At 42.8% G+C, this 20752-nt stretch overlaps 1 protein-coding gene across 1 annotated transcript in view; it reads left to right on the forward strand.

Annotated features, from left to right (window-relative positions):
• The window catches only part of LOC115758874 (roundabout homolog 1), a 55051-nt gene that overhangs the window by 29956 nt on the left and 4343 nt on the right, over nucleotides 1-20752 (forward strand). The window contains exons 2-13 of the mRNA XM_030699669.1: nucleotides 1169-1359; nucleotides 3342-3444; nucleotides 5833-6138; nucleotides 6196-6336; nucleotides 8421-8552; nucleotides 8623-9560; nucleotides 9634-9753; nucleotides 9827-10244; nucleotides 14838-14933; nucleotides 15005-15251; nucleotides 15745-15908; nucleotides 18606-18897. Of these exons, the coding sequence (XP_030555529.1) occupies nucleotides 1169-1359; nucleotides 3342-3444; nucleotides 5833-6138; nucleotides 6196-6336; nucleotides 8421-8552; nucleotides 8623-9560; nucleotides 9634-9753; nucleotides 9827-10244; nucleotides 14838-14933; nucleotides 15005-15251; nucleotides 15745-15908; nucleotides 18606-18897 (3148 nt within the window). The remainder of the gene's footprint in view (nucleotides 1-1168; nucleotides 1360-3341; nucleotides 3445-5832; nucleotides 6139-6195; nucleotides 6337-8420; nucleotides 8553-8622; nucleotides 9561-9633; nucleotides 9754-9826; nucleotides 10245-14837; nucleotides 14934-15004; nucleotides 15252-15744; nucleotides 15909-18605; nucleotides 18898-20752) is intronic.

Here is a 20752-nt window from a genome sequence, read left to right on the forward strand (position 1 = left end):
AGGATGCTGCTGCTGCTGCCCAGCTTGCTGGCAGGGCACAAAAGCAATTGACAAATGTACCAAGGTGCGCTTCTCTGCAATTCCTCTGCACACACACACACACAATCACGCATTTGATAAATGGCATCGTGAAGCTCAAAGCGAAATGAGTGAATAGTGATTTTTCATAGTGATAACAATGTCACGATGTGATTTGATTTGCATGCCATTTCATATCACAGTCTCTGTGCCGAATCTACTTTTTCGAGCATAACTCTATTTGATTTTTTTGCACACATTTAATTCTTTTGTTTCTCAATTTTACCGTTCTCCTGTTTCATATTCCCTTTCAATTCGCACACTCGTTCGATAGCTGCAAGCGCACTTCTCATTGCTTCTCTCTAACTGTACTATCTCTTCAATCACAGTGAGCAACGGTGTTTTTTCGTGCTGCTCTCTCTCTCTCTCTCTCATTACTATCCGCTTTCAATAAATCTGCAGAGCTTAATTTCCGGCTGAATGATGTTACTATCGCCCATTCCTAGTCCTCCCGAAAAACCATCTTCCATTTTCATTCTCCTACAGACACACACACACACACACACACACATATTTTTCACCTTTAAGCGCTTTTTGTAATTACATTTCAGCTGTTATCCATTTCGCTGGCCATTGCTGTTGTTGTTGTTGTTGTTTTCACTGTTGCTGCCGCTTTTAATAAAGTTTATCTAGCGTTGTCCTTTGTTTCATCCTTATCGACATGCTGTAAATTTATGTTTAGTCTGTCTCGTCTGTATGCACCGTGGGCGAGCAAATATTTTCTTGAAGTTAATTGAATTTGAGGCGTGGACCAAATTCAAGTGAATTTCATTGCTCCTTAACATAATTTCAGCTCGGATTTTACTCCTTGGGGGGATTTGCTGCAAATAGATGTATTTTCCTTTTCCACCAAGAAACTCTAATGGCGCATTAAGTGACAAAACTTGTTTAAAGTAGCCAAGATGTATTGCCAGTCCCTAGAGAGGGCCACTTGAGACACATATGTTTGATCTTAAGTCTGTAATAATGGAACACGCCCTTGGTGGTTAAATAAAAATAAAAAAACCCCTTCTAAGTGGTTGACTGCAAGGGTTTACTTTATTCTTTCAATTCCTGCAACAATTTTGAACTCTCTTTTATGTTTTGCCAGGTGAAAATCCACACATCATCGAACATCCCATGGACACGACGGTGCCAAAAAATGATCCATTCACGTTCAACTGCAAGGCCGAGGGCAGTCCAACACCAACGATCCAATGGTTCAAGGATGGACGCGAACTGAAAACGGATGCGGGCTCGCATCGCATAATGCTGCCCGCGGGTGGTTTATTCTTTCTGAAGGTGAGTTAAGAGCTTCGACTCGACTCTGTCATTATGTTCGGTTACAGCTGCTGCTTTCATAACATGCGAAATTTCATTTCAACTCTTTCGAAACCTCTCCCTCTCACTCGCTCTCCACGTTTCGTTCTCTCTTCTCTCACACGCCTGAGAAACGCAACACATTTGTGCATAAATTTTTGCTCTTATTATTTTATGCGCTTCCGATTGGTTGCATTTTGATCGGAAAGTAAAACAAAGTGCAGACAGCGCATAACAATAAAAACAAGACAACGATGAGAAGGGAAGAGAAGGCGGAGAAGGGTGTGGAGGGGGGGGGGTTGGGCAGTAACTCACTCTTCAGCTTAGGCCTGAAACACTTGCGAATTGTCTAGCCGAGTGAACGGCTGTCGCTGAGCATTAGAGATGGGCGAACTTTAAGAAAAGGGACGCAAAGAGAGTGCACAAAAAAGTACAGTAAGAGACACTGTACATTGTTTTCAAAGGCCTACAAGGGAAAGAAACTAAATATGGGAATTTGCAATGGAAAGTATTTCATATTTATAAATGCTGACGTCTTTTCCAGTCGATGGAAGGCAGAGAAGAAGGTTTATGGAAGGCTTTGTATAGTTTTTTAAAAAGAAGACGAAAAGTAACTAGGGTGATGTATTTGATATAGAAAATAGCCCACAATTTCAATTTTATACAGAGCATCAAGGCATTGGAATTTCGAATTTTTTAAAAAGAATACAGAAAACAAATTATAATACATAGGAGAGAATATTTCAAAGTTTATTTTTATGTTAAGTGCATAAAGAACATTTACACTGGATACTTTCACTTAAAATATTCCAAATATGAAGTAACCAGACATTTCTAGGAATTTCCAGTTCAATTATTTTTTCGATGTTTTCATTTCTTGCCCTTAAATATCGACCCGTTCCCATCTCTACTTTCTCCCAACCCCTTTTGCCCAACGTGCGTGCACATTTCACAATTTTAGCTAACGAGCCGCAGTGCAGGGGGTTCACCCTCCGCCCACTCAACCCCCCTAGATTGCAATTTTTGTCAGTTGGTGTTGTTTTTTTTCAGCTTCTTTTTTTTCGGCTTTCGCTGCTTTGTTTATATTACATTTTGAGCAGCCCCCCGCGCAGTTGATTTTCATTAAATGCAACAAAAATTTATTTGATATAAATTTAATTTTTTCTTTTGCTGGAATTTAACGAATTACTTCGGGCTGAGCGAGTTTTGAATTGGGATTTTGTTAAATTGTTGTTCAACTAATGCTAGCGAATGGGTTGCAATATTTTGGACGCCAGTGTCCGGCCGGACGCACTTGAGTGCCCGGAACTAAGAGGGAGGGGGGAGGGGGGGAGTTTATATCATTAAAAACCGCCTCGCAACAATTTGCATCATACGCTCGCTTATTTACAGTTACTTGGGCATATCTCGGCCCGAACAGCCACGGCAATTTGTGATGAGTTCCTGTCAGACCACCCTCCCCCCCTCGAACCCTATGTAACCCCCCCACCCGTAGCAGTTTATTTTTATTGTTTTCAATGGCATTTTGGGCATTTTTGAAGTCGTGCCCCAATCCTAAGTGACTTGTCGGCAAGCTTACAGTTTGTTGCCAATTAAAACTGAAGAGGCCAAGTGATTAAGGCCCAACTCAGGCCCTCCGACCTCAACTGGACCCTGGGGTTGTTGCAAGTGTTCGTCTGGATGTATGTTATTCAGCTGTTGTTGTTGTTATATTAATTAAATTAAATTGCGTATACGCAGCGTGGACTGGTCAGAGCGGGCTCGAGTCAGGGTCGTGGCACGTTTTCACTTTCAGTTTTATTTGATTTTGGTTGAACGAGCTTGGTTCTGTTTTGATCTTTGTGCCGGCGACACGTGTCGCACTTAAGCCCCTAACTACTCGTACTTAAAGTCCAACCCCACATATCTCCAATAATGTATCTAATCTTCTTGTCTATCTCTCTCTCTTTCTCTCTCGCTTGCAGGTCATACACTCGCGCCGGGAGAGCGATGCGGGCACCTATTGGTGCCAGGCGAAGAACGAGTTCGGCGTGGCGCGTTCCAGAAATGCAACATTGCAAGTCGCATGTAAGTTGATCATCTAAAATACCATAAAAAGAATATCTTTTTATTTTCAAATATTACCATGATACATTGAAAAAACTTTTGCAGAACTACATCTTAGGCATTCCTGTACATATTATGTAATTTTCAGCTAAATCCCGTGAGAGTTAAGGCCTGCTATTCCAGTTAGCATAGACTTTTCTTGACAAAATATCGCTTTTAATTAAATTTTTCTTTAAATATTTAAATGCCTAATAATATTTAGCTTGAATTGAAAGCTGAAAGCGCTTAGCCCATCAGACAATGCAAACATCAATATAACATCCAGTTTTAGAAATATAAAAACTTATTTTTTGTAAAACCTCTTTTTATAACCTGCTGTGCATAAACTACAAATTTTAGCCAAATCCTATGAGAGTTAGGTGTTATTATTCCAATAACTTGAGGTTTTTGTATACAAACAGGGCCTTTCACTTGCCAGTCTAGTTGCTTAAGCTGATTCTAAGGCTTTCTATAGTCTTAACTCTGGTTTGTAGGAGTTAAAGCTAGCCATTTTAAGATCTACTGAATGGACTGAACCTAATTGGCAAAGCAAACATCGATGTAACATATTAAAAACATTTAAAAATATTGAAAAATTTCTTTTGTAAAAACTCTTTTTATTACCTCCTCCGCATAGTCCAAAAATTTTAACCAAATTCCATGTAAGTTAAGGGTTGTTAATCCAGTGCATTGAGGCTTTTATAAGCGAATTTGGGTATTTAGCCTAAGGTCTGCCTGCTTTAGCTGATTCACAGACATCCTATAGTCTGCACGCTATTTTTTAGGAATTATTAATAGTTACTTTAAAATGGACTTTATATAAAAACCACGATAGGCACATGTCCGAAAAAGCCACTCGATGACTTTGATCGATTGACGTTGCACATTTACAGCTAATGAACTTTTGTGGCTTGCATTTGGGCAGGCGGAGCAACCCTTTTCAATTCCAAAAGCAACTGCATTGCATGTCCAGTTTGAGTTCCAGTTCCTGTTCCTGCTGCCTGGTAACTGACGGGCACGTCATGCATTCGCATTGCTTTCTAATTAATAAAATAAAGCATTTCGCAAAAATGTTTTGTAATTGATATACACAGCAGTAACTGCAGATGGAGCGATTAGGATTGGGAGGGTTGAGGTGGGGCGCATTTTTTGGGGCTGCTGCGCGGTTGCCAAGGGTTGCCGCCCAAGCAGATTAATTAATATTGCGAGAACCATTTCAAATTTCTGCTGTACTTGAGCTCATTTAAAGAGCTATCAACGTGGGCAGTTGACGGACTTCACCTGCTTACAATTGTTTATCTTTAACAACATTGTACGGTTGAACATACTTTTTGCCTGGTTCGGATTGTAAAACTCTGAACTTGTTTGCGGAGCAGCTTTGTTGCCTTTGGCGTGCACTGAAGCGCATTATGCGTTTATTGAAGTGCATTTTGCATTTTACATTTTGTATTCTCCATTTAAATACCCTGTACTCGTTGTGGGCATTCAGAAGGTAGCTCGACCTTGGGTCTGTGAGGAGGAGTTCATGTTAATATCAGAAATATCTTTTCTGCTGACTATAGGTAAGTTATTTCCTCGGAGAAAAGATAAAGAAAAAGATCTGATTTTTAGTACGATAGTGAAAACCACAGTTAAATACGAATGAAGTTGATAGCTTTTCCCTCGAAGAAAGCATATGGATTTAGCTCTAACTTTTGGTATGCACTTGTCTAAGTTTACCATCTTCAAGCTCCGACAATTTCAGAGTAATCGCATAATAAACCTAAGAGTTATGCTCAATCTTGTTTAAGATCTAGGATGATTAATCAAAGGTATCGATAAGCTAGTGATCGATACTTTAAACGATTGTGAAACACATTGCTGTAAATAACTTCAGATCTAGACAAAGATAATTGATCATACGTTATATTTGTAGTTGCAGGGTAACTGCTCGTCGAGCACACCCGCACATTATCAATTTTTCAATTTCTGTTTGTGAAATACGAATAAAAAAAAACGGGGGAAAAATACGCATTGCAAATGCCAAAGCTTATTAATATTGCAGCAGGAGCAGCAGCAGCAGCTCAAAGCCTGGACAGCACATCATTATCAAGGCTTTATTGGCATATTGAGTGGCAGCAGAGGGGGGGGGGGGGGCGTGGCGGGGTCATTTCAAATGGCAGACGCATTAAGTATGAAGAATACTCTCTACGCCAGGCAACACTGCGGGCACTTGACCCAAACGCAAAGGGATAAAGCAAGTGCTGCAGCACGTTGTCCGACCGACGCTCACCTGAGCGTGTCCTTAGCCCGACAGTTATTAATATTGAATCAATCAAAGCTTAACCGGAAAAACCCCACCAACTCCAACACTTGCTTGCTCTATTTCAGTTCTGCGCGATGAATTTCGACTGGAACCGCAAAACACTCGGGTGGCCCAGGGCGAGGTGGCGCTGATGGAATGCGGTGCACCGCGCGGCTCACCGGAACCGCAAATCTCCTGGCGCAAGAACGGACAAACTCTGAATCTGAGCGGCGGCGGCGGCGGCGGTGGCGGCAACAAGCGCATCCGCATCGTCGATGGCGGCAATCTGGCCATACAGGATGCCCGTCAGTCGGACGACGGACGGTATCAGTGTGTGGTCAAGAATGTGGTGGGCACCCGTGAATCGGCCACCGCCTTTCTTAAGGTGCACGGTAAGTTCTAGCCCCATTAATCTCAGCCTCAGTCTGACTTTTTTGCTCTCTCTGCAGTGCGTCCTTTTCTGATACGCGGTCCACAGAATCAGACGGCTGTCGTGGGCAGTTCGGTTGTATTTCAGTGTCGCATTGGCGGTGATCCTCTGCCGGATGTCCTGTGGCGACGCACCGCCTCCGGCGGCAATATGCCTCTGCGTAAGTATCTATACGAATATATATTTATAGCATATAGTTAGTTAATTAAGCGGAAGTGCCCGTCGGCCATTTTGCTAGTTTGAAATTTAGGCTTTTTTTTTATTACCATATTTGCATGCCCCACCCCCTAATGAGGGGGGGGGGGGGGGGCAGCAAAAGCTATTGGAAAACGTCACAAAGAAAAAATGGTTGGTTTTATGCGGTTGCTTTGGCCTTTGGCCTGTGGTTTTTCATGTTTGCACTGCCAGCATTTGCTGAGCTACACTGAAAGAAACACAAGCGAAGCAACTGAAAGAGATTGCGAGAAAACAAATTAGAGCAGATATGTGGCTAAGATCTATTCTTCAGCTAGAACTTTTTTGATAAGAAAACAGCCTACAAGATCATGAAAAATCTGCCGACTTCTTCCTCTTTTAATTTGAATAATAGCTGTTGAGCTGGATCCTATGTCTCAAGCTTAGGAACAATCCAAGATCCAAGAACAAGATCTTGAGCTGGTTCATAGAATCATAGAATTTGATGAACAAAAGCTTCTCAACGCTTCTCTCTTAATGCCAACAGTTTGGATTTAATTAAACTATAAAGTCCGTTGCAACTATTTTTTTAAGATTCACACAAGGATATTCCATATTCCATGGGAACAATCTTCCATCAGTAGCTGAGCCCAATTTAATTTAACTGTTCGTTTCTCTCTGCAACAGATCTGTTTAATTTCAGCCCAACCTTAGGACATTTGTGTCTTTGAGCATTTCTTTTTCATTTTCTCAGTGTAATAAACACCTAGTACTGTGAAAGTCTGTTAGTTGTTGTTGTTGTTGTTGATAGTGTGATTGTGTTTGTGGGCGATGGCAACGCACACCAGCCCGGCCTCCCCCTCACCGCACTGTGTGTAAACACAACTGTAACTTTTAATTCCGTTAATTGCCAATCTCTGTTGGCAGCAATCAACAATTTTGCTTGCACAACACTCGACTGTTGCAATGTTGTCCTTCAGACGGAATAGGACAGGACAGGACGCACCCCCCAAAGAGTGCAACCAACCAGCCGAGGGGAGTGTGTCCGGCGGCCAGATAGTGGGGACAGCACACACACACACACACATCAAACCATACACCCCAACCCACTCTCTGCTAGCTAGTTACGCTTCTTTAAGCTGCCCTCCGCAGCCAAAAGCCGTAAAAGAAAATACGGTAAAAACACATTCCGTCAGCTAACGGGACTTCAAGGTGGCTCAGCTCTTTGGGGGGCTAAACTTTTGTTAAGCAAACAATTGGCACAGTGGCCACTGAAGGAGCAGCAACAACAACAACAACAACAGCTGAGAAAACAACAACAAGAACAGTTGAGACCTATTTCGCAGTCAGGCAACCAACCAAAAAGAAAGCAAAGCTCTCTGTTAATGTCCTTCCTAAGGGTATTTTAGTTACGTAATCAGCTACGTATCTTATTCTGTGCCTACAACCTTGAATAATATTCCAACAGTAGAAAGAGCGCAGAGGCCTTTCTCTTGGATTTTGGATTTAACTAGAAAATAGAGTCCAACGTCTTTTTAAGATGTACAAAATGATATTCTATATTCCATAGGAATAATATTCCTGCAGAAGCTCAGTCAATTTTTATTTTCCTTTTTTCGCTTCTCTCTTTATGCCAATAATTTGGATTTCATTTCCCAAAAGCGAATACTCCATCCAGAATGGTTCAGTATTGAAATCAAAGGGTAGGGCATTTCAGCTTCGGCTTGCCGAGCATCTACTTTCTCTTGTTATTCCTCTGCTGGTGCTTTCTGTTGTCCTCTATCTTTTATTGTAAGACACGACCACAAAAGCTGGCTCAGTGTGTGTAACTACCCCCTTGCCTTGTTTCTGCTGCCTGCTGCTGCAGCACTTCTGGCTTGGCTTAGTTGGCTGCGGTTATTTGAACTGCTCAGCAGCGCCGTCTTGGCCATTTTTACGCTACTTGAACTACTAACGAAGTTGAAGAAGACAGCGTCTGATGACGTCGGAGTTAGTTGCTCGTTTTTGGCTTGAACTCACATGGCATCACCGCCTGACTCCCTTCTTCTTGTCTACTTACTCCATTTACAGGTCGTGTGCACATACTTGAGGACCGCAGTCTGAAGCTGGACGACGTCACGCTCGAGGACATGGGCGAGTATAGCTGTGAGGCGGACAATGCGGTCGGCTCAATTACGGCCACGGGCATACTCACCGTGCACGGTAAGATAATTGATCAACCCCCACTCGATTCCCAAACTAAACTCCCAACTCGAATCCACTCTTGGCACAGCACCACCCAAATTCATTACACGACCCAAGAACCAGCTGGTGGAGATCGGCGATGAGGTGCTCTTCGAGTGCCAGGCCAGCGGTCATCCGCGTCCCACATTATACTGGTCCGTCGAAGGCAACAGCTCTCTGCTGCTGCCCGGCTATCGGGATGGCCGACTGGAGGTCACCCTTACCCCGGAGGGTCGCTCGGTGTTGTCGATTGCGCGCTTTGCTCGCGAGGACTCCGGCAAGGTGGTCGTCTGCAATGCCCTGAATGCCGTCGGCAGCGTCAGCAGCCGTACTGTGGTCAATGTGGATACACAGTTCGAGCTGCCGCCGCCCATTATCGAACAGGGTCCGGTGAATCAGACACTGCCGGTGAAGTCAATTGTGGTGCTGCCCTGCCGTACGCTGGGCACACCGGTACCCCAGATATCCTGGTATTTAGATGGCATACCCATCGATGTGCAGGAGCACGAGCGTCGCAATTTATCCGATGCTGGGACGCTGACCATTTCGGATTTGCAGCGACACGAGGATGAGGGCCTGTACACTTGTGTGGCCAGCAATCGCAATGGCAAATCCTCATGGAGCGGCTATTTGCGTCTGGACACGCCCACCAATCCGAACATCAAATTCTATCGCGCCGCGGAATTGTCCACGTATCCGGGCCCACCGGGCAAGCCACAGCTGGTTGAGAAGGGCGAGGACTCGGTTACCCTAAGCTGGACGCGCAGCAACAAGGTGGGCGCCTCCAGTCTGGTGGGTTACGTGGTCGAGATGTTCGGCAAAAATGAGACGGACGGTTGGGTGGCCGTGGGCACACGCATACAGAATACAACGTACACCCAGATGGGCCTGGTGCCGGGCGTGAACTACTTCTTTCTGATACGCGCCGAGAACTCGCACGGCTTGTCCCTGCCCAGTCCCATGTCGGAGCCCATAGCTGTGGGCACGGTAAGTCGAGAGGATTCGGAGAGAAGTCTACCTCTATAACTAACTAACTTTCTCTTCCCTTCCTTCTTAACAGCGTTATTTCAATAGCGGCCTGGATCTGAGCGAGGCACGCGCCAGCCTGTTGTCCGGCGATGTTGTGGAGCTGACCAATGCCAGCGTTGTGGACTCCACCAGCATGAAACTCACTTGGCAGGTTTGTAACTAACCAACCGACCCCAGCACAACTGCAGCGCAGTCTAACCCCCCCGCTTCGTTTACACATGCAGATCATCAATGGCAAATACGTCGAGGGCTTCTACATCTATGCGCGCCAGCTACCAAATCCCATAACAAACATGGTAACAGCCAATGCGAATCCATTGCTGGCCTCCAGCTCGGCCTCCGCCTCTGCCTCTGCTTCCGCGTCGGCCTCGGCTTTGATTTCGACAAAACCAAATATTGCCGCTGCCGGCAAACGTGATGCAATGGATGCCCAGCAGCAGCAAGAGCAGACCCAGAGCCAAATCCAATCCGCGTATGCCAACAAATATCGCATGCTAACCATATTGAACGGCGGCGGCGCCTCGTCCTGTACGCTGACAGGACTCCAGCAGTATACGCTCTATGAATTTTTCATTGTGCCATTTTACAAATCCGTCGAGGGCAAACCTTCAAATTCGCGCCTGGCGCGCACCCTCGAAGATGGTGAGTATTCCATATCCTTTGCTTCTTTGATGTATTATTTATGTGGAGCCAAGTAGGCAAATATGCAGTTGTCTATGCCCGCCCGGCGCCTAATGAACCGGCTAAATCGCAGCGAAATCCAACAAACCATATAAATGCCTACACAACCAATCAACCCCCAGCAACAACCCTCCGCAGCGGGGGGTAGTTCTGTCGACTCTTCCATCTGACAAATGCAGCAGCGGCAACAGCTGGGCTAAGGGTTGGGGCGGTGCTGTTCGCATTGCAACAATAACCTCTAATACAATAAAAGGATATGTGCGCGAAACGGAAACTGCGTCACATAAATGCCGGGCCAACTCAGGCCAGGCCAGGTCCTGAGCCTTAGCCGAGCCTTATCCCAAGCTGGCATCAGCTGCTATGCGGGTCGCATAATCGCATATAATTTTGAGGGTCGCACAAAAAAACAAAAAGGAAAAAACCAGCGAAAATGTTGCACTGGGCTATCAACGACTGCCAAATACTCGCTCAGAGTTCAATAACAGCTTGAGCAAGACCTGAAAATATTTTTGGATTCAAACGTAGAAGAGCTCATTAGAAGTCTTTTATACCTCAGCTCGAAAGCTGTAAAAGAACTGAGCTATTCCGATTTGCCGAATAATTATTGAGTACCTTTTGCAAGAGCTCATCAGGAATCCTTATTCCACAAGTCCAGCTTCCGATTTGCCGCGTCTTCTGTGGCTGTATCTGTAGAAGAGGACATTGGTAGTTTATCCACACAATTTGTTGGCCCTATCGTCCCTTATCGGGGCACAAAACCAATATACCCCTTGTATCACTTTGTGAACGAGCATGGAAACTGGCAAAAGGTTGGGGTTCCCTTTCGGATATGGCAAATAAAAAGTATGTCAATCATTGAACACTGCAAAAAGCGAATCATGCGTGTGCAAAGCCTGTGGAATGCGAACTAAAAGGAATAAAAAGCGGTGCAAAAGGGATATCAAGCAGTAGGATAACGCGGCAAGCACGTAGGCTCAGGTTCCAACACACGTTGCTGTCAAGCGAGAGTAACTCATCCGTGTGTGCGTGTGTGTGTTGAGTGCGTTGAATACTTGATGTGGCGATTTACATGTGTCGCATGTGGCAGACAGGTGAAAGGATTCGCTCAATGACTCGACATGTGCCTAAGGAATGTGCCTAGAAGCTAAACTTGTAATTATTTGTGCAGGAAGAAACCTGAAAATATTTTAAAAATAGCAGAGCTAGCATATTCCGCGTCGGCTCGCAATAATAAAGTCTGTCGCAGGAAGTTAGGGCAAACGTTTGGAATAGAGGCTAAACAAAAGAAATGGAATACATTATGTCTAGAGACTTGTGACTCGGCAAGGAACTTACGACTCTAGTAATATCAAATGGTAGAGGTGCCTAAGACCAAACACAAACGTGGGAATTATTGTAGGTGTACCTTGAGAAAGAATTCTTATGCTAATAGGGACTGGAATACGACTTTATGTGTGCTAAAGGAATTTAAGATTAACAGACATCCTCAAGAGCAAAAGTGATCCGTCTTTTGGCTGGAACCAGATACTGACCGAGCCAGGACTGAAGAGAACTCATACTTGTCTACAAATTGTTTGTATTTTATCTGAGTATTTATCGAGTAGCTTCAGGCATTCATAGGTATACAACAGATCTTAAAGGTCAATTTACCCAAGTCCCATATCACCATAATGCAGACGCTTTAACCGTTTGGGAATTGTAAACGAGCGCATTAGCTTGACATTTGCCTGTGCTGCGTCTGAACAAAAGTCTATTCTCGGTTTTTTTCTAACTTCAACTTTTCTTTTTGTACTGAATGAATATCTTTTGCGGCTGCCAGTCAGTGTTGTTGGCTTTCCTAAACTTCTTCAACACATATGTTTTTTCTTCTCTCCGCTTTTAAATCTTTGATTGCCTAGTGTAAAAAACTCACACAAGCTCGGCATATCTAAGCGAAAACTTGGCGTATTACCGACTTTGCTCGTAAGCTTCACTGTGACTAAGACACATATTCTCCGATAAGACTGTCCAAAATTTCAGCTCGGCATTTTTGCAAGCTAGCTCTTCTCCTTTATCCTTTTCCTTTCTCTTTCTGCAAAGATGCCAAACTCAGCGAGCGAAACTTTGCAGACAGGTTTATCACTTCATTTCATCACCGAAAAAACTTCAAAGAAGCGCGGCAAAAAGTGAACAATTCTCAATGAGGCGACTTTTTACAAAATAATTAAATACAAAAAAGAGAAATGAGAGCAAACGATAGAAAGAGAGGGCGGTAGAGTTGCAACCAGGGCCAGTGTTGCCAACCGTAGCTATAGAAAACAAGCTAAATGCAGTGTTGAAAATAGCTATAAATATCTGCACCAGCTTTTTTATTGCTAAAACCTGTCATTAAAAATTAAAAAAAAAGCCAAATATTTTAACATATCCAATGTTTGGTGACTTCTGAAAATAGCCAAATTTAGCTTTAGAATGGCCGAATTGGCAACCCGTGACAGGGCTTTGGGAATGTCATGGATGGCAAACAGTGAATGAGAGTTAGTTTGTAGAAGGAGGGCGTGGCGTGGAAGTTGGCGGAGACGCAGTGCCGCAAATAAGTCAACAAACGTTGCTCCTGCTGCTGCAATATGAAATGCACAAACGTCGCGCCTTGGCACCAAAGCGCCCTCTGTCTGCCCGAAAGTGCGGCTCGTGGGTTTGGGTCGCTTTTGCCCCTGTTTTGGGGGGTAAGTCGGCGCTGTGCGTCGGTGCAGCATGCCGCGGATCTGCGGCGTCTGCTCCGCAAATCAAAACTCATTTCGTATGCATCACATTTCCACTTGTGACTTTTCGCTGACAACAACAGCAACAAGAACAAGAACAACAGCAGCAAAAACTCAAAGAAATTGCCAACGCAATTGTGTAAAGATAAACAACAATTATTGCTGCTAGGTATATGAAGAGCAGCCGCTCAAGCCCTCACTAACAAAGCCTCCCTCCTTGCAAAGTGTTGCAGTGCCTCGCAATGCAAATTTGATGCGCGTTTGTTAGTCCTCCTCGCACAGGATTAGGGCAGACGTTTGGGGGCAAATGGAAATCCACACAGGAAGCATTTGGCACAGGCTCTTCAGCAAAAACGGAACTGGGCAAATAAAGGATGCAGGTACAATATAGCTGGGAGGGAGTGCAAGGAAATGTGCAAGTGTCTGAAGGCGTCCAGTAAATGCTCTACAATTTAAAAATTGAGAAGATAGTGAAGAAAGAATACAAAAGGCCAAAAAAGTTACCTTTAAAATAAAAAGCTGAGGGATTAATTAAAAAGAAAAAAGAAAACGCAAGTTATGTTAAAATAAAAACTATTTAGCAACAGCTGCAGAACTATTGAATCAGAATATTAAAAAAAATAGGGGTAAGAAAAAAATTATACTCGAAATGTGAAATAATGTGTAAAATGAATAGAAAAGCGTGATTTAGTTTGTATGCTTGGAACTTTGGCACACTGATATTAAAGTGCTGTAAAACATGATACTTACGACTTTAGAACATTGCCCAACACTTGTTGAACTAAGTTTCCTTTAAAAGTAACATTTAGTTCGGTGGAGTAAGACTTTAGTTGAGTTAAGGTTGGAAAAACGTATCATTTTGTTGCCTGCATCATTCGACTGACAAATCAGCCACTTAGTACTTTGGTTAATACACAGCTCTACTTGTTGGCAAATCATTTCGATTGCAATTTTCCAATTGGTTTGTCAAATGTGACGTGCAACACTTTTTTGTACAATTGCCCCGAGGTCGTATATGCCACACAATGGCAGCTACGTGTTAAGCGCGTCATCAGACACGGCTAAAAAAAGAAAAGAATATCAGCAAAATATAAGAAAAGAAAAGAAAGAGAAAAAACCGCCCTCTCCGCCATAGACAAAAAGCCTGACAAGCACTTTAGCATGTCGCAGAACAACAACAACAACAACAGCAGCAGCAGCAGGAAAAGAAACAAAGCCAAAATGAAAATAAAAGAGGAATCGCAGCAGCACTCGCTCCTAAGCATACCTAGGCTAACCCTATATATACCCAGAAGAGACAGGCACCTATTTAGAGATGTGTTGTTGCTGTTGTTTCGCATTCGCACGTGTGTTTATTTAAAGAAATTGCTTCAACCGTCGCCAGACACACATTCAGAGATCTGCTGGGTTAGTTAGCGGCAGCTGCTGGGGGTAGACTGGGGTAGGGTGTAGGTAAATGCCGGCGACAGCAGGAAATAAATAAACAAATGAAGATGAGCTTTTGAAGTGTGGCAACGTGAGGTGCCGTGATGAATGCAACCACTTCATATGCGCGTCCCGCTCCTAAAAATACTCCGTCCCCAATGGCGGGTGCTGGACGCTACCCGGAACTGTGCCCGAAACCCAACTACTGCTCAGCAGCTAACCCACTAAATGGCAATTAATTAGAGCAGCCGCCACCAGACGCTGCTCATTAGAGCGCGCCGGCAGCAGCTGGCGCCCCAATCAAAAACGCATTTCCAGCCGAAACCCCAAGAAAACCCTGGAAAACCCATCCTGACTCATCTTTTGCATATATCTTTGTTTTTTTTTTTAGTGCCCAATGAGGCGCCTTTCGGCATGGAGGCCATTCTGCTAAATGCCTCCGCGGTCTTTTTGAAATGGAAGGCACCCGAACTGAAGGAGAAGCATGGTATGTATATTCCCCACCCCCCACTAAACCCTTTTCCCATTCATTAACCCCTGACTTTAACCCTTGTGCAGGTCTTTTGCTTTACTATCACGTAATTGTGCGCGGCATCGATACGGCTCACAATTTCTCGCGCATATTGACCAATGTGACAATTGATGCAGCTTCGCCCACGCTCGTTTTGGCCAATCTTACGGAGGGCGTCATGTATACGGTGGGCGTGGCAGCGGGTAATAATGCTGGCATTGGACCCTACTGTGTGCCGGCCACACTGCGTCTGGATCCCATTACCAAGCGTCTCGATCCGTTTATCAATCAGCGGTAAGTAGAAGATTTTGTAAAACTACAGTGAAGCCTTCTTATAGAAGATTTTCAGAATATTTAAACTTGGCTTTTGTGAAATCTTCCTTCTAGAAATAAGTTTGTAGCACAGAAAATACTAGACATAACAAGAAACCCGAACCTCGAGGCTGAAGAAATATTTATTAAACACTTTAGAGATGTTTTTTATAGTGGAGTTTTACTGTAAAGGTTAAAACTGCATAATCAATCATTTATGGCACATTTTCTTAGAATATATACACATATATACATATGTCACTTTTTTATAAGACAGATTAACTGATTTAAGCTTTAAAGACATTTCCCTGTATACGAAATATATCCATTGAACACAAACAAGAATTGTTTAGGCGCAGCCAACTTAACAAACACATTCTGCACTTAAGCGTTGCCAGATCGTGTAGATTTTACGTTAATTAAGCAATCTTGCTTTAATTAATTTATTTGATTTTCGTTTATCGTGTTTCCGCAGCTATCCCATCAATCAGGATCATGTGAACGACGTGCTGACACAGCCCTGGTTCATAATACTCCTGGGCGCCATACTGGCCATCATGATGTTATCCTTTGGCGCGATGGTCTTTGTGAAGCGCAAGCACATGATGATGAAACAGTCCGCGCTGAATACCATGCGAGGTGAGTACCCGAAATAACCAACTCTCTTCTCTTTTTTTTTACTTCCCCGCCACATCCGAGCCGCATCCGTTGCGTTCAGCCAGCGGCGCTTCCTTCCAGCTAGAATTTTTGCACACACACATACAGATTTACATTTGCATTTATAAATAACGCTAATTTTCCATTGTTGGCGCCACAGACACACACACATGCACACACACACACACACACACAACAAAATAGGTGCGAATAAATATTTTAGCAGGCAGCACAGCACAAATTTTCATCCCGCGCACATAATAGAAATTAACATTTTGCACGTGACGTTCTATGCTCGGGAGTACCCCGTCTCCTCCTCCTCAACCCCTCTACAGCTGCAATTATGCATTTAGTTTTGTGTGCATTATTAACCAACAAGTTGTGTGTGTTTGTGTGTGAGTGTGCGTGTGCGTGTGTGTGTGGTGTGTCCCTGGCAATGTTCAACACTTGCAGTTGGGGCACAGCTTGTGGTCTAATTGAAATTAGCAGCATTACGAGAAACCAAATCGGGCAAGGGACTTGTGGGTGGGAAGGGGAAGGGGTAGGGGGCACAGGGCGGTTCGCCTGTAAACTGCCGCATGTGGCACTGATGCTTAGGCTTTCGGTTTAGCTGGTTGCACAGTAAACGCTGCTCGTTGGCTTGTGGCACGACGCAATGAGCAGGGCAGCGGCAAATTAAACTCGTGGGCGTGCAAATTGAAAAGGGTATTACATATCGGTCTGAAGATGTGATAGGATTAGGCAATTGGTATTAAAAATTAGGAGATGTCCATGAAGCAGGCTAGAAAATACGCTAGTAACTCTACTACTGCTGACTAATACTACTACCTTTTACTACTACCTTTTACTTCTACTACCTCCTACTACTACCACCGAGTAATGCCAACTACTAGTACTAATACTTTTTAGTACTACCATCTACTTCTATTAACTTCTACTACTACCAACTACTGCTACTATCCAGTTTATCCGTTACTAATTCTACTACCATCGTCTTTATCTACTACTACTTCTACATCCACTATCACTACTACTGCTTATAGTACTATTACTACTACTTTGACGACTACTTCTACTACTGGTTCTACCTACTACTACTTTGACGACTACTTCTACTACTTTTACTAATACTTTGACCACTACCACTTACATTTACAACTACTACTAATACTATAACTAGTACTACTACTACTATTATATTGACGACTACTTCTAGTACTGCTTCTACCTACTACTACTTTGACGACTACTTCTAGTACTGCTTCTACCTACTACTACTTTGACGACTACTTCTACACTACTACTACTACTACTACTGCTACTACTACTACTACTACTAATCTTACTTATACTACTACTTCTACGGCTACTGTTTCTATCTTCTACTACTAATATTATTATTACGACACTCTCTTTTCTACTACATCTGATAAATTTCTACAACAGCAATGTTTTATTAACTGCAAAGCATTGCATGTTTTTATTAAGGCCCTGTCAATGCTCCTAGTCGAGCGAAACGTTACCTTTTAACACAAAACGAACTAGCTACTTATACTTCGACTTACTTATCTATTTTTGTTGTTGTTTTTGAACATCTAACAATATCTGTTATTTGGCACATTAAATAGTCATAAAAGTAGCTTTAAATATATTTTTGAAATCGCTTCAAAAAGTCAGCTCTATGCAAACTTTTAGTGAAATTGCAGCGAAAGCGTATTAAGAACAAGTCCGCAAAGCCCGCATGTTGACTATTATTTTCAATTTCTATAGTTTACACAATAGTTAGCGACTTTTTTCTTTTTGGTGTCCACGCTCGTAAGTGTAGACAACAACATTGCTTTTCAACTTTGGGATTGTTCAACAAGCCGCGGCTAACCGACATTTTAAAACGAACGCTGGTAAAAAGGGCGAAAAAGAGGTGCAAAAAGTGCATTGCATATTCATGGGCGCCAGTTGCACATAAACTAAGCAGCAAAAAGCGCAAAGCTTTTCATGCAGCTCACCTGAACAGCCATAGACAATAAAAACGCGTTCAACCCCGCTCCGCGACGGCAACAAGCGCCATAAAATACTCGCTTGATGCGCAGTTATAACCCGGGGACAGTTTAATTGGTGCATTTTTTATGCAATAATTTTTTGTTGCTCGAAAGTATGCAACACATTTTTGCGCCAGCGACGGGCGCCAACTGGAAAATTGACAATAATTTATTTGATTTTTCAATGTGTCTGTGTGTGTGCTCGATTACAATAGCAGAAATTGCGCATACGCCCCCTTGACCCCTGGCATAATATTATTTTAATGCGCTGAATTTATAGCACTGCAGCGCGCAGCATTGAAATCCCATAAGCTAACCAAAATCACTTTCGCCGCAATTTCGCCAACTATTTTTAAAGCTTTTAAATAATAAATGCAGTTAAATTATCAAAAGTAAATGAAAATTCCTAAAATATTTAGAAAAGTGTTTGCTTTTGCAGCGAAATTGTTTTCGGGAACTGCCCAAACACTGCGTTGGCCTTTGTTTTATGTTTTTATGTCTTTTTGTTAATTTCCGGCAACAATTTATTTGGTTGCCAATTTGTTGCAAAACATTTAATTGCTCTGTCTCTCACACTCTCTTGTCTCGTTCTCTTTCTCATACTCTCTCTCTTCTCTCTCTCTCTGGTTTCTCTCACCTGCAGGCAATCACACGAGCGACGTGCTCAAAATGCCGAGTCTATCGACGCGCAATGGCAACGGCTACTGGCTGGATGCCTCCACCGGCGGCATGGTGTGGCGCACCTCGCCCAGCGGCGACACCCTCGACATGCAGAAGGATCACATTGCCGACTATGCCCCCGTTTGCGGTGCAAGTGGTGCAAGCTCTGGCGGCGCCACCGGCAGCAGCAGCAGCGGCGGCGGCAATGGCAACGGCAGCGGTAGCGGCGGCATCGATGATATTCATGGACACGCTGGCGAACGCAATCATCAGCGGTAAGTTTTTTTTTTTTTTTTGATTTTACACAGTTAGGTAGCCGGAAAATGCCGGGGCAAAGAGAAAAAAATGAAACTGGGGACCCACTCAAAGCGAGCACGACAATAAAAATTCACCAAACTGTGAAATTGCATTTTTCTGGCGCGTCGCAAAAATGTTTTCGGCAACTTTCTTTTTTTTTTTTTTTTGAGAGAGAGAGATTTTTGTTTTCGTTTGGCAACGGCGCCGGGCAGCAAAATCAAGTTAGAAATGGAGATGTTGCCGCGCTATTTATGTTGATTTTTGCAGCAGCCAGTGGACAGTTCCCGGCGGCGGCCAGTTCCCGGTGGACAGGCAGCTCACATAGTAGTTTTCAGCTCCCCCGTTGGCACAAATGTAATTATCGGGGTGTCAGGCAATAGCTGGGCTACCTTTCCGTGTGTCTAGCTTTAAGTTGGACAGCTTTAAGCTTGTCCTTGCCGCCAAATGTAGCATACTTTTTGGGAGCGAAAGTGTCTGCAATATGTGCTAAGCCTGCGTGCAAGGTGTTTTGTCATTTGATGAAAAGTAAAATAACATCAGCAAAAACTATTTCATTATTCGTTTTTCTTTCGATCGAATATTAAAATTAGTTGTTATTCAGAAAAAACAGGCAGGCATATATTTACAAAATTTGAAATTATTTATAATAAACAGTTTAGTTAAACATATTTAGTGCCATTTATCACGAACAGGGTATTAAATATTCAATACAACCCTCCCCAGTATTTTTGCATTTTTATTATGCCGCCGACAGCTTTAATTTGTGCAAAACATTTTGGAGTACTGCCCGAAATATGTTTTCCATGTTGTTTGATTTTATTTATTTCAATGTTTTTTTTTGTTACATTTCGCATAATTCATTTATGTTACGTCCGTGGGATGGTTAATCAAAGCTGGTAACATAATATGCAACACAGCAATTGCAGGCGTGGCTAATTTATTTGTCTGGCAATCAGAAGGCATAAAATAATTGTTTGCGTTTTGTAGATGTTGTTGAATTTTGGGCAAAATGTTTGCGCTGTTTCGGCCAAAATGGCCAAAAATCGTAATTGTTATTTATTTGCGGCTAATTTTGTGCTGGCCACAAATTACGCATAGCAGAGGTCACAGATTTAATGCAATTAAATAATTGATGCACATCAAAAAATACAATTTTATAAATGTTTAAAAATTTTTAGCTGGGCTCAGAGTGTGCTCCATAATAATTCCCCTCGAATTGGCCAAACAGCAAAAATCACAGCTGTCTGTCTGTTTGCCAAATGGCAATTAAATGCCAATCAAGCGTAAAAAGCTGAAGTGTGCCAACCAGCAGAAAAAACATATAGTCCAGCAACAGCAAGTAGCGTATATTAATAAAAATAAAAGCAGCAGGAAATGAAATAAATATAAATTTAAATAAATTTCGATTTATCCATAATTTAAATGCAATTTTCCGTGCGACTACTGTGCGCATAAATTTCTGCCCGACATAATTAAAATTATTTTCGCACACTTAATTAGTCATTAAAAACACAAATTGAAAATGTGCGCAATTCAACGCAAATATTAATAATGATTGCAACAAAATTGTCCGAGCGAGCGAAATGTGCAGCAACAATAACAATTGTAATAACAATAACAATACAAAAGTAATCACAATATAATGAGTGTCATATGTGCGAAAATAAAAATGTGAGAATAAAAGCAAGAAGCAGCATTCGTTATGAGATGGGGTCACTTTTAATGCAATTTTGGGAATTAGTAGATAATAGATAGATAGTTTACTTCGAATTTCAAGGAAATAATAATATCTAGAAATATATTTTTAGGTAGGCAACAATTTCATAATGAAAA

Source organism: Drosophila novamexicana, unplaced genomic scaffold (assembly GCF_003285875.2).
Source record: "Drosophila novamexicana strain 15010-1031.04,08,12 unplaced genomic scaffold, DnovRS2.1 tig00000193-arrow-pilon, whole genome shotgun sequence".
In the NCBI taxonomy this organism is placed as follows: domain Eukaryota; kingdom Metazoa; phylum Arthropoda; class Insecta; order Diptera; family Drosophilidae; genus Drosophila; species Drosophila novamexicana.